At 37.2% G+C, this 17,806-nt stretch overlaps 2 protein-coding genes across 3 annotated transcripts; both read left to right on the top strand.

The window, feature by feature from the left end:
* Positions 1-3,065: 3,065 nt before the first annotated feature.
* Positions 3,066-9,580, top strand: LOC146516634 (CD209 antigen-like protein D). Of its 2 annotated transcripts, XM_085163215.1 has the most exons (8): positions 3,067-3,382; positions 3,503-3,592; positions 3,822-3,884; positions 7,197-7,256; positions 7,332-7,394; positions 8,149-8,291; positions 8,399-8,499; positions 8,640-9,579. In XM_085163215.1, exons 1-8 carry the CDS (start codon positions 3,250-3,252, stop codon positions 8,782-8,784), a joined length of 798 nt encoding a protein of 265 aa, XP_085019341.1. In that variant the 5' UTR covers positions 3,067-3,249; the 3' UTR covers positions 8,785-9,579. The 2 variants fall into 2 exon arrangements, with proteins under 2 accessions (XP_085019340.1, XP_085019341.1); XM_085163214.1 differs by having other exon boundaries at positions 3,066-3,382; positions 7,197-7,394; positions 8,640-9,580.
* Positions 9,581-10,264: 684 nt separating this feature from the next.
* LOC146516633 (CD209 antigen-like protein A) lies at positions 10,265-16,960 on the top strand. The gene is made up of 6 exons (XM_085163222.1): positions 10,265-11,632; positions 13,287-13,376; positions 13,553-13,630; positions 13,728-13,870; positions 13,973-14,073; positions 14,249-16,960. Exons 1-6 carry the CDS (start codon positions 11,596-11,598, stop codon positions 14,406-14,408), a joined length of 609 nt encoding a protein of 202 aa, XP_085019348.1. The 5' UTR covers positions 10,265-11,595; the 3' UTR covers positions 14,409-16,960.
* Positions 16,961-17,806: the final 846 nt, after the last annotated feature.

Raw genomic sequence — 17,806 nt, 5'->3', positions numbered from 1 at the left:
TAACTTACCCAACACTGGTGTTTACTTGTTTAGTTCCTAGTGTTTCAGAGGTTTCCTGTCTGGGGCAATTGGAGGCTCAGTTCCCTAGTTTTCCTGTGTCCTCAGCCAAAGAGAGACAAGGCTTCCACCACTGCCGCTCTTCTCCTGCAGACCAACAACCTGCGACAAGAGTGTGTCTGCATCACTTTCCCCTCAAAAACTGCCAGGTATCACCACCTGAATAATCTAAGACTGTTTGTGTTTCTCATCCTTCATCCCTAAGTCTATTGCTTCACCTGTTCCCGCTCCTATGGTGGCTTGAACCCAGCCTTCCCCTGCACCTGTACCTGTTGCTTGGGTGAGGGTGGCTGGGACCCAGCCTGTCCTTGTCCATGATCCCAGAGTGGTTTAGACCCAGCCTTGCCCTGCGCCCACTCCAGTTCCCCAGGTGAGGATGGCTGGGACCCAGCCAGTCCCTGTTCCAGTACCCAGAAAAGCTACAACTCAGCTTGTCCCTGCACCCGTACCAGTTCCTCGGGTGCAGGGAAAGCTAGTGTCCATCCATCAAATGCTCCTGTGCCTACTTCCAGCTGAGGCCCAGTCAACCTCAGCACCCGTACCAGTTCCTCAGACGGGGGTCACTGGCCTCCAGCAGGTTTCTGCACCCATACCAGTTCCTAGGATGAGGCCAGCCGAGGTCCAGTCCACTCCTGTACCCGTACATGTTCTTCGGTGGGAGAGGCTTGTGTCCGGCAAGTTCCTCCTTCTTTCCCTGTTCCTAGGGTGACAGTGGCAGGACCCAGACTGTCCCTGCACCCATACCTGTTCCTCAGGTGGGGAAGGTAGACTTCAGTTCTGTGTTCTGTGGTGCCTACATTTTCAATTTATTTACTCGCGTAAAACTGAAAAAGTACAGGCTCTGAAATGTACTCAAAGCAAGAAAGGAATTAAATAACTCTTTGTAAGAAGCTTTGTGCAAAGCTAACCAACCCTTGTGCTATATTAATCTAAAAATAAAATAGTATTAATAAATGAAAATACAACCTTTACATCAGTTTTAATTTGAATTCTAATTCAATCAGCTTGAATCAATTAAGTAGAAAATGAGCAAAAGAAGGAAAATTAAAAAATAGCTATATTTTCTGTTGCCTACATTGTAGAGGGTGAGTTTGACTGGCACTAATGTTTATGGTGTCATTATACTAAACAGTATGAAGGTGAATTAATCTTAGCATTATTTTAACTTCTGTAGTTTCACTTCAAATTCATCTCTGCTATACTTAATGTAACAACTCTGACCATGAGCACACCATCCACTGTGCACCACTCAAACACAATGCTTTATTTTAAATTCATCATATTAATGCAAGCTAACTAGATTATCCTGAACTATGGTGCATTTTCATGAAACCTTTAAATGACACATTAGCCTACCTCAGTTGGTTTCGCAGCAGCTTTATGAACACTTACATGTAAGATTTAAATTTCCAGTTTATTTCATTTCATTTATTTATTTATTTCACACATGGTTCAACAGTGTTTCGTTTCCTACATACAGATCCTCCTTCCCATTAATATAACACTGCACCCGTGGGTGAAAAGGACCTGCCCCCTATCTGCAATCCAATTATTCTTACAAGAGGACGCCAATAACCACCAAAAATCCCTCTAACGTGTATCTTTATGTAACAATGCAAAACTAAACAACAAATCTGTATAATCAGCAATATACAGCACTAAATGGCAATGAAAAATTTTCCTTCCACATTTAGCCCAAATTACTTTCATGTTCTTCTTATTGATTTATCCTTTTAAGTATATAACACATTTTAAAACGGTGCATGTTTGTACAGCTCTTGAGATTATCTTGAAGAGAATTCCATATTCTTATACCCTTAACTGTAGGACACATTTGTCTTTGTGTGGTCCTAGCAAACTGATGCTTAAAGTCAAACTCCCTTCTAATGTCCCCACTTCCTGAACACAATACAAACACATACCACTTAGCAGAGGTTAAATCTAATCTCTCCCTCCTCTCCTACAATGTCTTTATCTTTCTCCATCACTGAGTGAAGTTAACTTTTATTTCTCTCCCTGTGAAATACAGCAGCTGTACGTTTAGCAAGCAACACACTGTGTAACAAACTGTAAACAGAAATTGTGTTCACCAATGTTTGTTGATCGGATAGAAATGTTGCATTTGAAATTACTTGTGTAATTTTCTCGCTCCTCTTCTGTAGTGCTAGATAGTTGATGAAGTACGCAACTATAACTTACAGACATCTGCACTCGTTCCAGTCTACTTTGACTCTGACTATGGTAAATGGGTTTGGCTCCTCCTTCTCTTTTATGCTACATACCAGTCTGTTTTGAAAATGTAGGCAGTAAAAAGTTCTCATATTTCTTTAACAATGTAGGGAATAAAAGTAAAAAGTTGAATAGAGTACTAAAAATTCTACTTAAGTACAGTATTAAAAGTATTTGTACTTCATTACTTCCCTCCTTTGCTGCAAATAAACCCCATAATTCAGAAATTATTGGTAATGTTTGGAAAAATAATTACTGGAAATCTTAATTAAAATGTTCAGGCACCTCTGATGGAGAGTTGTACTTCAAACTAATTTTTTATTTAAGCTTGTTAAGAAATATATATATTAAGAATAAACTCTGAGCCGAACATTTAGAATGACAAATTAACTGATGACAAAACTTACAAAACCTAACATAATGCTCTGGAGGTTTCTTACACTATGAATGTGTTATGATTCATTGATTTTTTACATTTGCATTCTGTAACAGGATACCAATGTTGTACTTTTGGTGAAGTGAAGTATTAACCAGTTTGTAGCGCCGCTTGCTGTGTGGATAACAGTGTCTAGAGTAACTTTTAAGGTTAAAGTTTATAATGAATCAAATAAAGGTCTCCATTATAAAAATTCAGGCAAATTATAAGATGCAAATAGATATATAGAAATATCTTTGTTTCTTCTGTTCACATAACTGTTTTAAAATAAATGTATTTATAATCAAACTAACCAGACAGGCAGTAACACAGCCTTAAGAGACAAACATGAAAAAACAAATATTTTGCTGCTTGCTAGACACTTTTACATGCGTCTCTTCCTTCCTGTCCAAATGAGGTTAAAAGTGCGATGACATTTCTTGAAAAAAAAAAAAAAAAAGACAAATGAGGAAGAAAGTATTTTCCTGTGTAAGCAACTTGAAAAACAAGGCACAGTGACTACCGGTTGTGCAAAGTCACATCAATTTATGTTAAACATGAAAGGCCATAAAGATGAATCTGGTATGGTTCTGGATATTAGAAACCTCAGCTCTCCAGCCAGGAGTGTTGGCTTGAACCGGTTCACTGATGAAAGTGTTGAAGTTGCTGCATCTGTGTCAGGTAAGACACGAATGAAATTTTAGTGGTTTTTTTACACGTTTTAGTGTGTGTAATGTGTGTGTGTGTGTGTGTGTGTGTGTGTGTGTGTGTGTGTCTGTGTGTGTGTGTGGTCCTTTACAGGAGGAAAGCTGCATAAATGGATTGCTGGGAGCTTTTGTCTCTTATGTATCCTACAGGCTGCTCTCAATGTTTCCCTGCGTCTGGCTCTGCGTAAGATGGCTTTAATTATAACTTAAAGACCTTTATCTCATGTTAATAAATGTTGTTATTGTGGAAACAGACAACAGAATGGTCTACCACCACTGTTGCCATCTTATGTATAAATGATGCATGATGTCCCTAAACTAGTTTATTGTTACGGTTATTTAAAAGAATAGTTTTAAAGAAAAATGTTGTGTTGGGTGGTCATAATCTGATATTTTGCTAATCTCTACACTAGGTACTGATGTTACCTGTGAAAATCGAACTAATGTAGAAGACAGTTTGAAGAAGATCAACTTTGGTAAACATCATGGGGATGAAAGCCCTCTAATAGTCACAAATAAATGCTTATTAAATATTGTGCACACATAATTTGTCAGGTTTTATAAATGCCACATATTACAGTTTTTCTCCATTGGTTTGGCTCATTTCTTTAAACAGAAATTACATTCTCAAAACTCTAAGATCATTTGGCAAAACACTCTTACAGTTTAGCACAACACTATAGCTCACCTGCAAAAGCTCATATCTCTTCCAAAACTGTTCACTCAGGCTTCAATCTAAATCCCTTTCTCATTTAAACAGTCAGTGTCTCCAAAATGGCAAAGATCCTTCTCAATAGCTTTGGCTCATTTCTCGACACAGATCGGACATTCTCATCATTCTTGGTGCTTTTGTCAAAATAAACCTGGATGGTTGATCACAACAACATGGTCCACCTGCAAAAGCTCATATCTCCCCTAAAACAGTTCACTCATGTGTCAAAACTACATTTCTTTCTAATCTGAATAGTCAGTGCCCCCAAAATGCATCATCCCTTTGGCATTGTGTGAGTACTGCCATACAAAATGTTTAGATGTTTTGTCACTATGACAGAGGACCAACAATATACCACAGAAAAGAGTAGCCTCCAAGGTTTGACATCACAGATTGCACTCACACTACCAAGGAAATGATAACCATTTTTTATTCACACGCAAAGAAAGTTTCATACATATGTAAAAAGAAAATGTACATTACAGTAGTAAATTGTATGAACACAAAATCAAAAAATAAGGACTTATTCAGTGTTCGCTGTACTCATTCTCCCACTGCACAGTGACTGGAATACTTCTCTAAACTGTATAAATTATGTAATTCCATAGTTTACAGTAATTTGTTCAATATATTTCTTGTCATATTTAGTATCAAAACATTCTACTAGTCCTCTCCACCTGCTAGTATAGACCTACCACTGTAGGCAGATGCACACAAAATCTCTACAGTAAGTTATACATTTTTTGCCTCACGCACAGTGCCCTGTCCTATACAACATATAATTCCATCATAGATTACATAGAGTACATACCTGTTTTCCCTGCGAAAGGTTTGGATAATGGAGGAGACTGTAGAACGAGGCACATTAGGCTGCACTCGACGACCTGCCTCTGCCATTGTGAGGCCATGGTTTATGACATGGTCTATAATTGTGGCCCGAATTTCATTTGGGACAGCACAGCACCTATTCCTCTCAGTCCTCCTCTTCTTCTTCTTCTTCCTCCTCTTCCTTAAGGAAGAACTTCCCCTTGTCCGTTTGCTTTGCCTTGTCTATCCATGTTCAGAGATCGGACTGGCTCTGGTCAAGCTCTATATATCTGTGTTTGGCAGCACACAATCATGGAAGACACCTGTGTGTGACACCTAGTTTCACCTGACTGTCAATGACTGTCATCAATTTATCAAATATTCAAAGAAATTCATATTTGGTATTCATGGTATTATGTTCTTGACCAATTTTGACAATTGAACAGACGGTTGTGCATGCGAGTACTTATACAATGAAATCATGCTGTCATGTTTTGGAGGGAATGATCATTAGACTGAGAATCAACTAATCAGTTTAGATCTACAAGATCTATTCATTTGGAAAATGTGCTAAATGTGGGCTAACTGTATAACTGTAGGCTACTTGTACTTAATCATTTGCAAAGATGCACTGAGACAATTGAGACATGTACTAAGGCATTTGCCATTTGATAAAATGAATGAGAAATGCCATTCTGTTGTGAACATTTGCCAAGAGGTTTGGAGGTTTGTCCATGTTATTTTGAGAATGTAATTTCTGTTTCAAGAAATGAGCCAAACCAATGGAGAAAAACTGTAATTAAATAAAGCTGCCAGAAATATGGATAAAATTTTACAGTGTGCAAATAAGCACGAACTATATACACTACCAGTCAAAAGTTTGGACACACCTTCTCATTTAATGGTTTGTCTTTATTTTTACTACTTTCTACATTGTCGTCGTCGTCATCATCATCATCATCATCATCGTTATCATAGTTTATGTATATATCACCTTAAAAACACGCAAGGCTTACCAAAGTGCTGAATAATAGAAATATAAGAGATACAATAAGAATAATAAATACGATAAAATAATAAACATTGTAAAAACAATAAAATATAAGTAAATACAAGTCAGTTAACCACAGAGTCAAAAGCCAGTGAATAAAAATGCATTTTTAATCTGAATTTAAAAACCAGCACTGATTGCCTAATGTGAAGAGGAAGATTAGATTGTAGATACATACTGAAGATATCAAATATATGAAGCAAGATGTATGGAAGAATGTAGGAAAGAAAAAATGATAAAGAACTTGATGTAAGTTTTACAGTTTAGATTGCTGAAAGAAGCCACCCTTTGCTTTGTTGACAGTGCTGCTAACCCTTGGCCTTCTCTTACTTAGCTTTATGATCATCTGAAATAGTTTTCACTTCACAGGTGTGCCTTGTTTGGGTTCATTTGTGGAATTTCTTACCTTCTTAATGGGGTTGCGACCATCAGTTATCTTGTGCAGAAGTCAGTTTGGTACACAACTGACAGCCTATTAGAATTCATGCTATAGCAAGAACCAATCAGCTAAGTAAAGAGAATCGACAGTCCATCATTACTTTAAGAACTGAAAATAAGTCAGTTATTAATTTGTTAAAACTTTGAATGTGTCCCCAAGTGCAGTCACAATACTATACCATCCCATACACTTTGCGTTTAGTTGGACCAGCATTTATTTTTCAACAGGACAATGACCCCAAGCACACCTCCAGGCTGTGTAAGGGCTGTTTGACCAAGAAGGAGAGTGATGGAGTGCTGCCCCAGATGGCCTGGCCTACACAGTCACCTGATCTGAACCCAGTCGAAGAGATGGACCACAGAGTGAAGGCAAAGGGGCCAACAAATGCTCAGCATCTTTGGTAACTCTGTTGGAAAACCATTTCAGGTGACTACCACATGAAGCTCATCGAGAGAGTGCCAAGAGTGTGCAAGTTATCAAAGCAAAGGGTGGCTATTTTGAAAAATCAAAAATATATAACACATTTTGAGTTATTTAACCTTTTTTGTTTACTACATAATTCCATATGTGTTCATTCATAATTTTGATGCCTTCAGTGAGACTACAATGTAAATATTCATGAAAATAAAGAAAAACCATTAAATGAGAAGATGCGCCCAAACTTTTGCCTGGTAGTGTATACTTTCATACATTTATGCAATACATTCAGTTTAAAATTATATGTTTTTATCATGCTCTGCTTATGTTTCAAGTGTTGGTAAGCTCTCTAAAAATATCAGCTTTGCAGGATTCTATGAATAAGGAGCGAGAAGAGCAGAAGAGGCAACTCGATTATATGGGTGAATACACGTTTCCATTAGTAATCAGAAAACTGGCAATGTATGTAACAGCTCGTCTCTCTTATCTTATGGCAGCTTCACAGCTGAATTTCCTGACAAAAGAGAGAGAGGAGTTGAAGAGGAAGCAAGAGGACTTTGGTAAGTGTGAGCATGAAACTCATACTCATACTCATAACATGATCATATCGTTTTCTTGCTACCAGGATTGCACAACCACTTATTGGGTATAGGTGAAAATGCTCTATATGATTTCCTTACTGTACTGCCTTATGCAGAATTTTCTGTTCTCGTTTTAGTCATTGCTGACATCGCTGTTGGGTTTCTGTTCTTCTAAGTCACGTCTGTTTTTGTATTTCATCTTTCTATGTTCCCTGGTCTCCCTCCTATCTTCCCTCTGTGTCAGGTTCATTTTATTTTCCCAGTTCTGTTGTTTCTACGTGTTGTGTTGTGTTTACTTCCCCATCTCATTATATCAGTTGTGTCACCTATCCCCTCGTTATCAGGAAGATATATTGTGTCTGTTTCCCTCTGTCTATTGTGGCACCATCCCTCAGCTCTCATATCTGTGTGTACCCTAGCTCTTTACCTCCCTCCTCCAGGTATCTTCTAGTGCTTTTGATCTTGTGTAGTTTGGGCTTTCATCAATAAATGTTCATTTTAAGTTTACTCCTTCCTTCTGTGTCTCTGCATTTTGGTTCCACAAATAACCAGCTCAAACAACAACACATGAAAGGGGAAATACCCTTTCACAGCACTATATATACACAATAACAAACAAACACATTCAAATGAAAACTATGTTGTATCTTTTAACATTTGACACTTATTTCACAGGTGTTATTTAGGTTTGTACAATACTGTAACTACAGTTCATTCTTTCTTCTCATGAAAGCTCACTATGCGCAACAAGGTTGGCTGTATTTCAACGGCAGTTTCTATTATATTTCTTCAATCACAAAAACTTGGCAAGACAGTAGAGATGATTGTTTGCAGAGAGGCGCAGTCTTGGCGATCATCAGCAACACAGAAGAACAGGTATGTTCATTTATGATATAATTAGATAACAGAGTGAAACATTTAAGTAAAACAAAAATGTGTGTGACATCATTTCAATGGTTGACTGCTGCATGTTTATGTGTAAGGAATTCATAAGGCTGCAGCAGAAGGTAATGTGGATTGGACTGACTGACAGAGAGACAGAAGGAGTTTGGAAATGGGTGGATGAGACTCCATTGACGGCAAGGTTTCCACTTTAAAAATTAATCAAATTAAATAATTCCTCTATTTACATTTTTAGATTGTAAATATCATGGAATTGTTGATTTTAAGTTGTTTCTAATTTGCATGTGTTTGTGTTGCGATTTTGTCCTCTTTATCTTTCAGCTTCTGGTACTCTGGGGAACCCAACAATTTTAACGGCAGAAATGAAGATTGTGTTGTAATAAATCACAACTATGATTATGAAAACAACTGGAATGATGCTGCATGTGAAAACCTAAACTTTTGGCTCTGTGAAAAAGACATGTGAAACATGTGGGTTACAGTTTTGCTTTGTTCCTGCTAAGTTTAAGTTTAAGTTTAAATGTAAGTTTTAATAAAATATCCTGCATTAAAAACGTCTAAAATGTGAATGTTCCCCTTTAAGCCCTTTGTGAAACAGTAAAAGTAAAGATCTGTGTATTGTTATATCTCACTCAAGTGTTCATACAGGTTAATCAGGACTTAACAATTAACAGATCTTTGGGGCCTACTTTCCAGGCCACTAAATCTTAACCCAGTTAAATACCAAGTGCACAGATTATAGTGAAGAACTGCTGATAGCGGGTGTGATTTGTTTTTGACTGCAAGGCCACCCTGGCAAGTACACATTCAGTGGAAGCAGGATTGACATACAGGGGACCCTGGTCCCCCAACTGAAATACTATGAAGTATGTTTATACAGTGTAGCCATGTCAAAAACTGTTTTTACAAATGAACTCATTCTCGCAGCTGGAAATACTCTGATTTAAGCCTTGCAGAAGCCAGAAAACATAAACTCACTGTAAATTAATTTGACAATTTTCTGCCATATTCTCATGTGGTGCAAATCGGACATTACATGTTTTTTATTAAAAGTTTAAACTTGGGAATATATTTTTCTCGATGTGGCCCCTAAGATAAAATGACTTTGAAACCTCTTGCATAGAGGAACCAGGGACCATGACAAAAATTGACTCAACTAACAAACCATAACTTAAGATAGAACTACAGCAAAGCAGGAAGCTGTGTGCTTAAAACTGCAGCTGCTGTCAAAAACGAAAGAAAGAAAGATAAGGAGGTTCGCTATATCCAACAAGGATGGATATACTTCAACCACAGTTTATATTACGTTTCATCTACTGAAAACACCTGGAATGACAGCAGAGAGGACTGTCTGCAGAGAGGGGCAGACCTGGTGATTATCAACAGCAGAGAGGAACAGGTACAGTATATAGGAGCAAAATCTGTTTCTGAGACACAAAGACTAAAGTGTCTCAGTATTTCTATATAAGAGAAAACTCCTGGAATGATGCACCATGTGACAGTAAAAAGTCTGGATTTGTGAAAGAAAAATGTAGAGATAATTTAACCCACCAGAAAAGATGTAAGATGTAAAATCATAAAATAAATAAATGTATTCATATAATATCACCATTCATTTCAGTCAGCTGACTTTAAGTGAAAGCAGAGAAGCAGAAGAAAAGACAACCAACATAATACTTTGTTTATAAAGTTGGTGTGCAGGCTGTTGTCTGTATGTCATATAATCTCTTGAGCTGAAGCTTCTCCAGCGTTGAAAGGCTGCTCCAATGGAACTTATTGTTTCGGAGGAAAACATGAACACGGTGTACAGTCGAGTTTTAATAGCTTACTTACAACTGGGCTCCTCAGGCTCTCTTCTTGGCTGCAGTGGTTATTATTATATTTACATGCTTCCAGCTCCTGTTTTTGCTGATGACAGCTACTTTTCCTTTTTCTCCCTCCTGGCGCTCACAGACACATAACAGGTATGGCAGTCCATTCTCCCTGCAGCACGGACTACACTGCCTATGATGCTACATTCATTAGGGCTATACCTGTAGCATTCTGCCTATTAGCTTAGCACAACAACAACAAAAAGGCCTCTCTCACCCAGGAAACACGCAGAGAGAGAGCGTCACCCTGTAACCATGGCAACCGCAACGCTGCCGCCTGGAACAACAGAACGTAGCTGTCAAACAAAACTCAAACAAGCCTGGCCCGCCACAATATGAAACAGGGAAGTACCACGTGTAATCCATTTATTTCAACAAAGTAACTGTATTCTAAATACCACCTTTTTAAACGGTAACTAACGGAATACAGTTACTCATATTTTGTATTTTAAATACGTAACGTCGGTACATGTATTCCGTTACTCCCCAACACTGACAATGACACATTTATGCACCTTCTATAACATTTAATCATTATTTTTTAATGTAATGTGGAATTGTAAATCGATATCATCACTTAAATACATTTTGACACTTGGATCACTTATGTAAGAAATCCTTGACATTCACCACATGTTCAAAAGACTTCATATATTTGTCACAGGAATTAGCTGCATCAGCTATCAGCTGCCATAAAGGGTAACTTTCAGCTTTTAATATTCTGCTATTGTCTCTTATTTACACGTTTCTTTTTTTCCCTCACAGGTTCTAATAGAGAGCACTGAAAATAACTAAAAGGCATCATAGACGGTTATGGAACTGCTCGATGTGACGTTTCCCCCTGTTTTTTCTGTGACTTTCATTTTGCATTCTGACCTTGCTTTGTAAAACAGGGTTGAAACTCCTTTTGCAGTTGTGCTGTATGTTGTGCCCAAAAGCCCCGTAAAATATAAGCTGTTTTTACTCAGGTTTTAACATTCCAGCTTTTTAGTACAAAGTTCACATGATGTCCAGTTGTGCCAATAAGTAACTGTCCACAGAAATCACTGCGAGGTAGTGAGTAGATGTCCTGTACCTGCCTCCTGCACATTCTACCGAGGCAGCTGTCTCTTACTTGAAGTAAAGGGAGTAGTTGAGTACTGAAGTAAACTATCTCAGCATGCTGCCGTCTCATATTTAAAAGTAGATATATATGAATGTTTTTATCTTAGTGGAAATTGGAAACTGAGTTGATCTGATAAGGGAGAAGGGGTAGATGTATTCTGTGTGCAGGAAGCTGTGTGATGTTGTCAAAAACGGAAGAAAGAAATGTAGATAAGAAGGTTATTGATTAGTTCTGCATTTTCTCACTATATGCCTTTGCCACACCACAGCAAAATAAGTTTGTCCTTAAATACGAATCTGACATGGATTGTGAAAATGGAGCTGATACTTCGACCAGTAGTAAGTAATTCAATTTATTTATAAGATTTTCATGCTGTCAATGTCGTATGTTTTATTCTAGCTTTAAGTATGAGTTTGCATTGAAAACCCCACCTTGGTAGATATTCTTGGAATCAGGTGGAGGATTTTTTTTTTAACAAACTATTAGGGAATAAACTGCATTCAAAGTTTATTTTTTCAACCACTAACACAATTAAAATTATGTAATAATTTTATTTAATAATTATAAAATATTGAATAGTTTCTTCTTTTAAAGAACTCAGTATCAGGGCTTTCTTCTTCCAAATTCAGCTAAAACTGAGGTTATTGTACTTTCCCCGAAAAAATTGTAATCTACGGAAGAGGATTAGGGCCACCGGGGCAACAAAGTGGGCAGGTCTGTTTTTTCTTTTCCAGAATTCTGAGATTAAAGTCAGAATTCTGACGTTTTTCTCAGAATTCTGGAAAAGAAAAAAAGATGTTCCCACTTTTTTTTTCCGGTGTCACTAATCCTCTTCCATACTAAGCAGATTCTTACTCTGGATGGCATTATCTTGGCCTCCAGGAACACTGTGAGGAACCTTGGAGTCGTTTTTGTCCTTCAGTGCAGGTATTAAACAAATATGTAGGACTGCTTTCTTCCATTTGCCTAATATCACTAAAATTAGAAAGAGTGACACTGAAAAACTAGTTCATGCATTTACTACTTCTAGGCTGGACTACTGTAGTTCATTATTAACAGGGTGTCCTAAAAACTTCCTGAAAAGCTTTCAGTTGATCCAAAATACTGCAGCAAGAGTACTGACAGGGACTGTACTCTGACAGGGACTGTCAGTACTCTTGACCCCAGTAGAGCACTTTCCTCTCGCACTGCAAACTTACTTGTGGTTCCTAGAATATTGAAAAGTAGAATAGGAAGCAGAACCTTCAGTTTTCAGGCCCCTCTTCAGTGGAACCAGCTTCCAGTTTGGATTCAGGAGAAAGGCTTAAAACTTTCCTTTTTGATAAAGCATATAGTTAGGGCTGGATTATTGGGCACCAGGTATGTTCAGGCAAATGTTAAATACAGTCCAGGTGTCTTCAGCGGCCCCTACTGACAAACCAGGAAATAGACAGAGTCAATATTTCATCTTTAAATATACATTTATGAGATGGTGTTTTTAAACTGTGATCTGTTCAGTCTTCATGGTTTAGCACACCAACTGATAGGTTTGTAGCATAAACCTATTCACTGGAACGTTAAGGACAATTTAATTACACAGCAAAGCAGGACACGAGTAGGCAAAGTTCTTTATGTTTCTCGTGCACGGGAGAGAACTGGACAAACGCCGTCCCTTTGCTTGACCCCAGTTGCTCTCATCTGCTCCCCCGTAACACTGCTCTTTTATTGAGGTTACATGAATATGCATAGGTGCATTAACATACGACGTATACATACACACAAAGAGTACCTTGCCTGTGCGTTGTGTAAGTGTGTGTGTGTGTGTGGGGGGGGGGGGGGGGTCAGAATGTGACCCCATAAACGACTAATTTTTTTTTTATTCTCGTGTTGGTGTTTATATTATTATTATTATACATGAGTCCATATCCTGACAGTGCACCATAATTTTCATTATACATTCTTATATAATGATAATAAATGTAATTTTCTTATATGTTTGGTTCCTGCACACAGAAAGAAAACTCTGCAGACTGGTTGTTTTGAGCTTTGCACTTCTGTGTATTCTTCAAGCTACACTCAACATTTCACTGCGACTGGCTTTTTGTGAGTCAATTTACATTTTCTTTGTAATGTGACCACAAATTCACCATCTGAATAATATAAGAACAGAAATGATACAGAATTACTGTTAAAGTTTGAAGAATTGCAATTAATTAAAAAGGGTCATTCATATGGCACTCTGGTGGTGTAGTTACTTAAGGAAATGTTTGCTCTTACAGACAGTTCTGATACAACAGATTGTGAGGCCATTATTAAAAAGTTGACTAAAGAACAAGACATTAAAATGAATGAATTAGGTGAGTGTAACGCTAAACAGTATTATCATTATTAACATTGAGGTTTGTTATTTTCTTGAGCATAATTTTGAAGGTTCGGTTTTACTGTCCTTTGTAGCTCGCTATATCCAACAAAGATGGATATACTTCAACCACAGTTTATATTACGTTTCATCTACTAAAAACACCTGGAATGACAGCAGAGAGGACTGTCTGCAGAGAGGGGCAGACCTGGTGATTATCAACAGCAGAGAGGAACAGGTACAGTATATAGGAGCAAAATCTGTTTCTGGGACACAAAGACAAAAGTGTAAAACTCAGATGTATTTAATGTTATTGTTTATTTCTTTTTCTGTGAATAAGAACTTCATAAGAGAGTTTAAAAAACGGACATGGATTGGACTGACTGACGCAGAAAAAGAACAGACATGGAAATGGGTGGATGGGACTACACCTACGATCAGGTTTCACACTTTATGTTTGCTGCATGACTCTTTAATAAATTATTATTGGTAACTTGCATTTTAAGATAAAGTGTAGGTGTAAATTCTTGTCCTCATGTGTAGTTGTTTGTTCAGTATACCATGACTTCAGTGTCGGTATAAAATGGTTAGTCTCTTTTTCTGTTTTTGTGTTCAGCTTCTGGGACATCGGCGAGCCTAACAGTCATGATCGAGATGAAGATTGTGGAGAAATCTATGAAAGAGAAAACTCCTGGAATTTCTATGAAAGAGAAAACTCCTGGAATGATGTACCGTGTGACACAAAAAAAGTCTGGATTTGTGAAAGAAAAATGTAGAGATAATTAAACCACCAGAAAACAATAAGATGTAAAATCATGACAAATAAATGTATTCATATAATATCACCATTCATTTCAGGTAGTCAGCTGATTTTAAGTGAAAGCAGAGATGCAGAAGAAAAGACAACCGACATAATACTTTGTTTATAAAGTTGGTGTGCAGGCTGTTGTCTGTATGTTATACACAGAAAAATATTTAAATACTGTTCAAATTATGTGATTATCTTCTTTTTTATACATATAAAATATACCTCTGTCCCAGAGTTTTCTGCCATAAGTGGTACAAAAACTTTCCATACAAGTGTTGGCAGCACTGATTTACTTTGAGCAAACATAATCATGTGTTTGCAAATAATGTCAAAAATATTTTGTTCAGTACATTATAACAGCAAGAACTGTTTCTCGAGTTATGTGTGACAACATGAGCCTTTTTTGACTTACTGGAAAACAAGTAAATAACTTCAGTATTTTGGAAATTAAATGAGGAAAACATGCAATTACCAATGTGGAAGATTGTCACAGTTGCCATGTTTAAGGGTGCCAGAAAAAAAACAAATAAATTGTAGATAAAATGATGTGAGGTTGCCTGACTTGTATTTAGTCTCATTTTGTTATGAATAAACTGCATATACTTCATTAAAAGCTCTGGAATTGCTTTTTCTTATTTAAAAAACATTGCCATTTTACATGCAAAATCTGGTTATGTTTAATGGTCTACAGAATTATGTAAATGGCATACATAGCATTACAACAGGTAATCATGTACAGATACTCAGACTTCCCACAGCCAAAAGGCATGCATGTGGTTACGTTAATTAGGTTAAATGGTGATTCTAAATCTGCCATAAGTGTACAAGCATGCGTATTCTTTGTACGGGTCCCAAGCCTGTATGAATAGATAAAGGGCATCTGATATAAAGTCATTGCTCACTCCATTGAATTTAAATTCAATTCAATTCAATTTTATTTATATAGCGCCAAATCATAAGAAAAGTCACCTCAAGGCGCTTCATAGATACAGAGAAAAACCCAACAATCATATGCCCCCCACTCCTAAGTTAAGTGAGTTCCAGGAGTAAAGTCAGAAAAGGAAGAAAAAGTAGGATATGTTTTACTTCTGCTTTTCAGATTTTGTAAAGCACTTCATGGAGCATACAACTATCAGCCCAACTATGATCAGTATCTAGACTTGTACAGACTTTGCTTCTGTTTTTGATCATTCTCCTCCTATAAGTAATGGTGCAAGACACTTTTGTGGTATATAGTATAGAGTTTAATTTTTCACTTATAAGTACACCTCTGATGTTGACATCTGTACTGTTTGTGTCACGTCATCACTACTAGAATTGGTTGTTATTTATTCTAAAAGGAAGTCTTAGGGTGTATGTTTGTCATGTCAAGTTTCAGATTTCAACATCACTGATGCAGAAATCAGGTGAGGGGAGAAAAACAGGACAAAAGACTTGCTCTGAAAGAGAGCCAGAGATTAATAATAACTAATAATTAAATACAGAGAAATGTATAAACACATAGTGGGTTGGAAAAGTGACTAAAGAAGAAACACTAAATGCATCATGGGAATTCCCCAGCAGCCTATGCCTATTGCAGCATAACTAAGGTAGGATTCAGGGTCACCTGATCCAGCCCTAACTATATGCTTTAGCAAAAAGTAAAGTTTAAAGCCTAATCTTAAAAGTAGAGATAGTGTCTGTCTCCTGAATCCAAACTGGAAGCTGGTTCCACAGAAGAGGGGCCTGGAAATCAAAGGCTGTCCCTCCCATTCTACTTTTAAAAACTCTAGGAACAACAACTAAGCCTGAAGTCTGACAGTGAAGTGCTCTAATAGCGTGACATGTTACTATAAGGTCATTAAGATAAGATGAGCCCTGATTATAAAAGACCTTGTACGTGAGGAACAGGATTTTGAAATTGATTCTGGATTTAACAGGGAGCCAATGAAGGGAAGCCAATACAGGAGAAATATGCTCTCTCTTTCTAGTCCCTGTCAGTACTCTTGCTGCAGCAGTTTGGATCAAATGAAGCACTTTTCAGGAAGTTTACAGGACATCCTGATAATGATGAATTACAGTAGTCGAACACAGAAGAAGTAAATGCATGAACCAGTTTTTCAGCGTCACTCTGAGACAGGATGTTTCTAATTTTATAGACATTGTGCAAATGGAAGAAAGAGCCCTACATATTTGTTGAATGACTCCAAAATTCCTCACAGTGTTAATGGGAAAAACAAAGATACATTTAAATATAAAGATTGTTTTTAATACTTGGATGAAGAAACTTTGCAGCCATAAACAACCCGTTTACTTATCGTCTACGGCTTCCAACAGCTATGAAGGTCCATCCTGTTTTTCACGCCTCGCAGCTTAAGCGGCATGTTACTTCCCCGCTGGCGCCTATTTGTTGAATGACTCCAAGATTCCTCACAGTGTTAATGGGAAAAGATAAATTTAAATATAAAGATTTTTTTTTAACACTTGGATGAAGAAACTTTGCAGCCATGACTAAATGAAGTCTAAAAGTCAAAGACGTCATCAAATATTTTTCCTCAATTAGACCTTTAATGGAGCCACCTTCAAATGCTGCTTGTTTGTGGCTCTTTCTGCATTCGCTTTTGTAATTAATAATGGAATACCATGCACTGTTGGGTTGAATGGCCATTAAGGAATATCTCATTTCTTTGTTATGGAAAACTCTTGAGGTTCTTCTGCAATAACCATTTGTACTGTGAAGTGCTGTCCGATCAGTGTTGCAACATTTGGCTGAATGTGAGCAGAGAGATCTGTTCATTTCCCAATTTATTCTACTGCTTCTTTCAGCACTTACATCATCAATAAATTCTAGTGGCCTCATTTTGCTGGCAGCCACACATACCCACGCCATATTGTTTTCTCTACTGTGTTTGACAGATAACGTGGTATACTCTGGATCAGAAGCTTTTTCCTTCCTCTGTAATTTTCTTTTTGCAGGACTATGGTACAAGTTAACCTTGATTTTATCAATGCAAAGATTTTTTTTTACAGAATTTTGCAGACTCCTTTATATGTTTTCTTGCAGAGTCTAATCTGATATTTCTGGTTGACAAGAAAATTACAGTCAAAAGTTATGAATGCAAATTCAACACTTTAATAAATTCTATATATTATGTCTGCTTATTTGTTGTGAAATAAAAAGGAAGAAGGCCTCACCTGGCCATGAAACTGTCCCATTAATTTCAAACCGCAGAAAATTGGGGACTATGTACAAAAATTGCTCTAATTCTTAATCAGTTAACACAATTTTTTTGTAAAACCCCTTTAATTTAAGCTGAAAGTCTGCACTTCAATCGCATATCGAATGAAGAGGCAAAACTACAATAATAGTGTCTTTGTCCCAAACAT

This window comes from Neolamprologus multifasciatus, chromosome 6 (assembly GCF_963576455.1).
Source record: "Neolamprologus multifasciatus chromosome 6, fNeoMul1.2, whole genome shotgun sequence".
NCBI lineage: Eukaryota > Metazoa > Chordata > Actinopteri > Cichliformes > Cichlidae > Neolamprologus > Neolamprologus multifasciatus.
The sequence above is the reverse complement of the archived record's forward strand: the minus strand, read 5'-3'. Positions and strand labels throughout refer to the sequence as shown.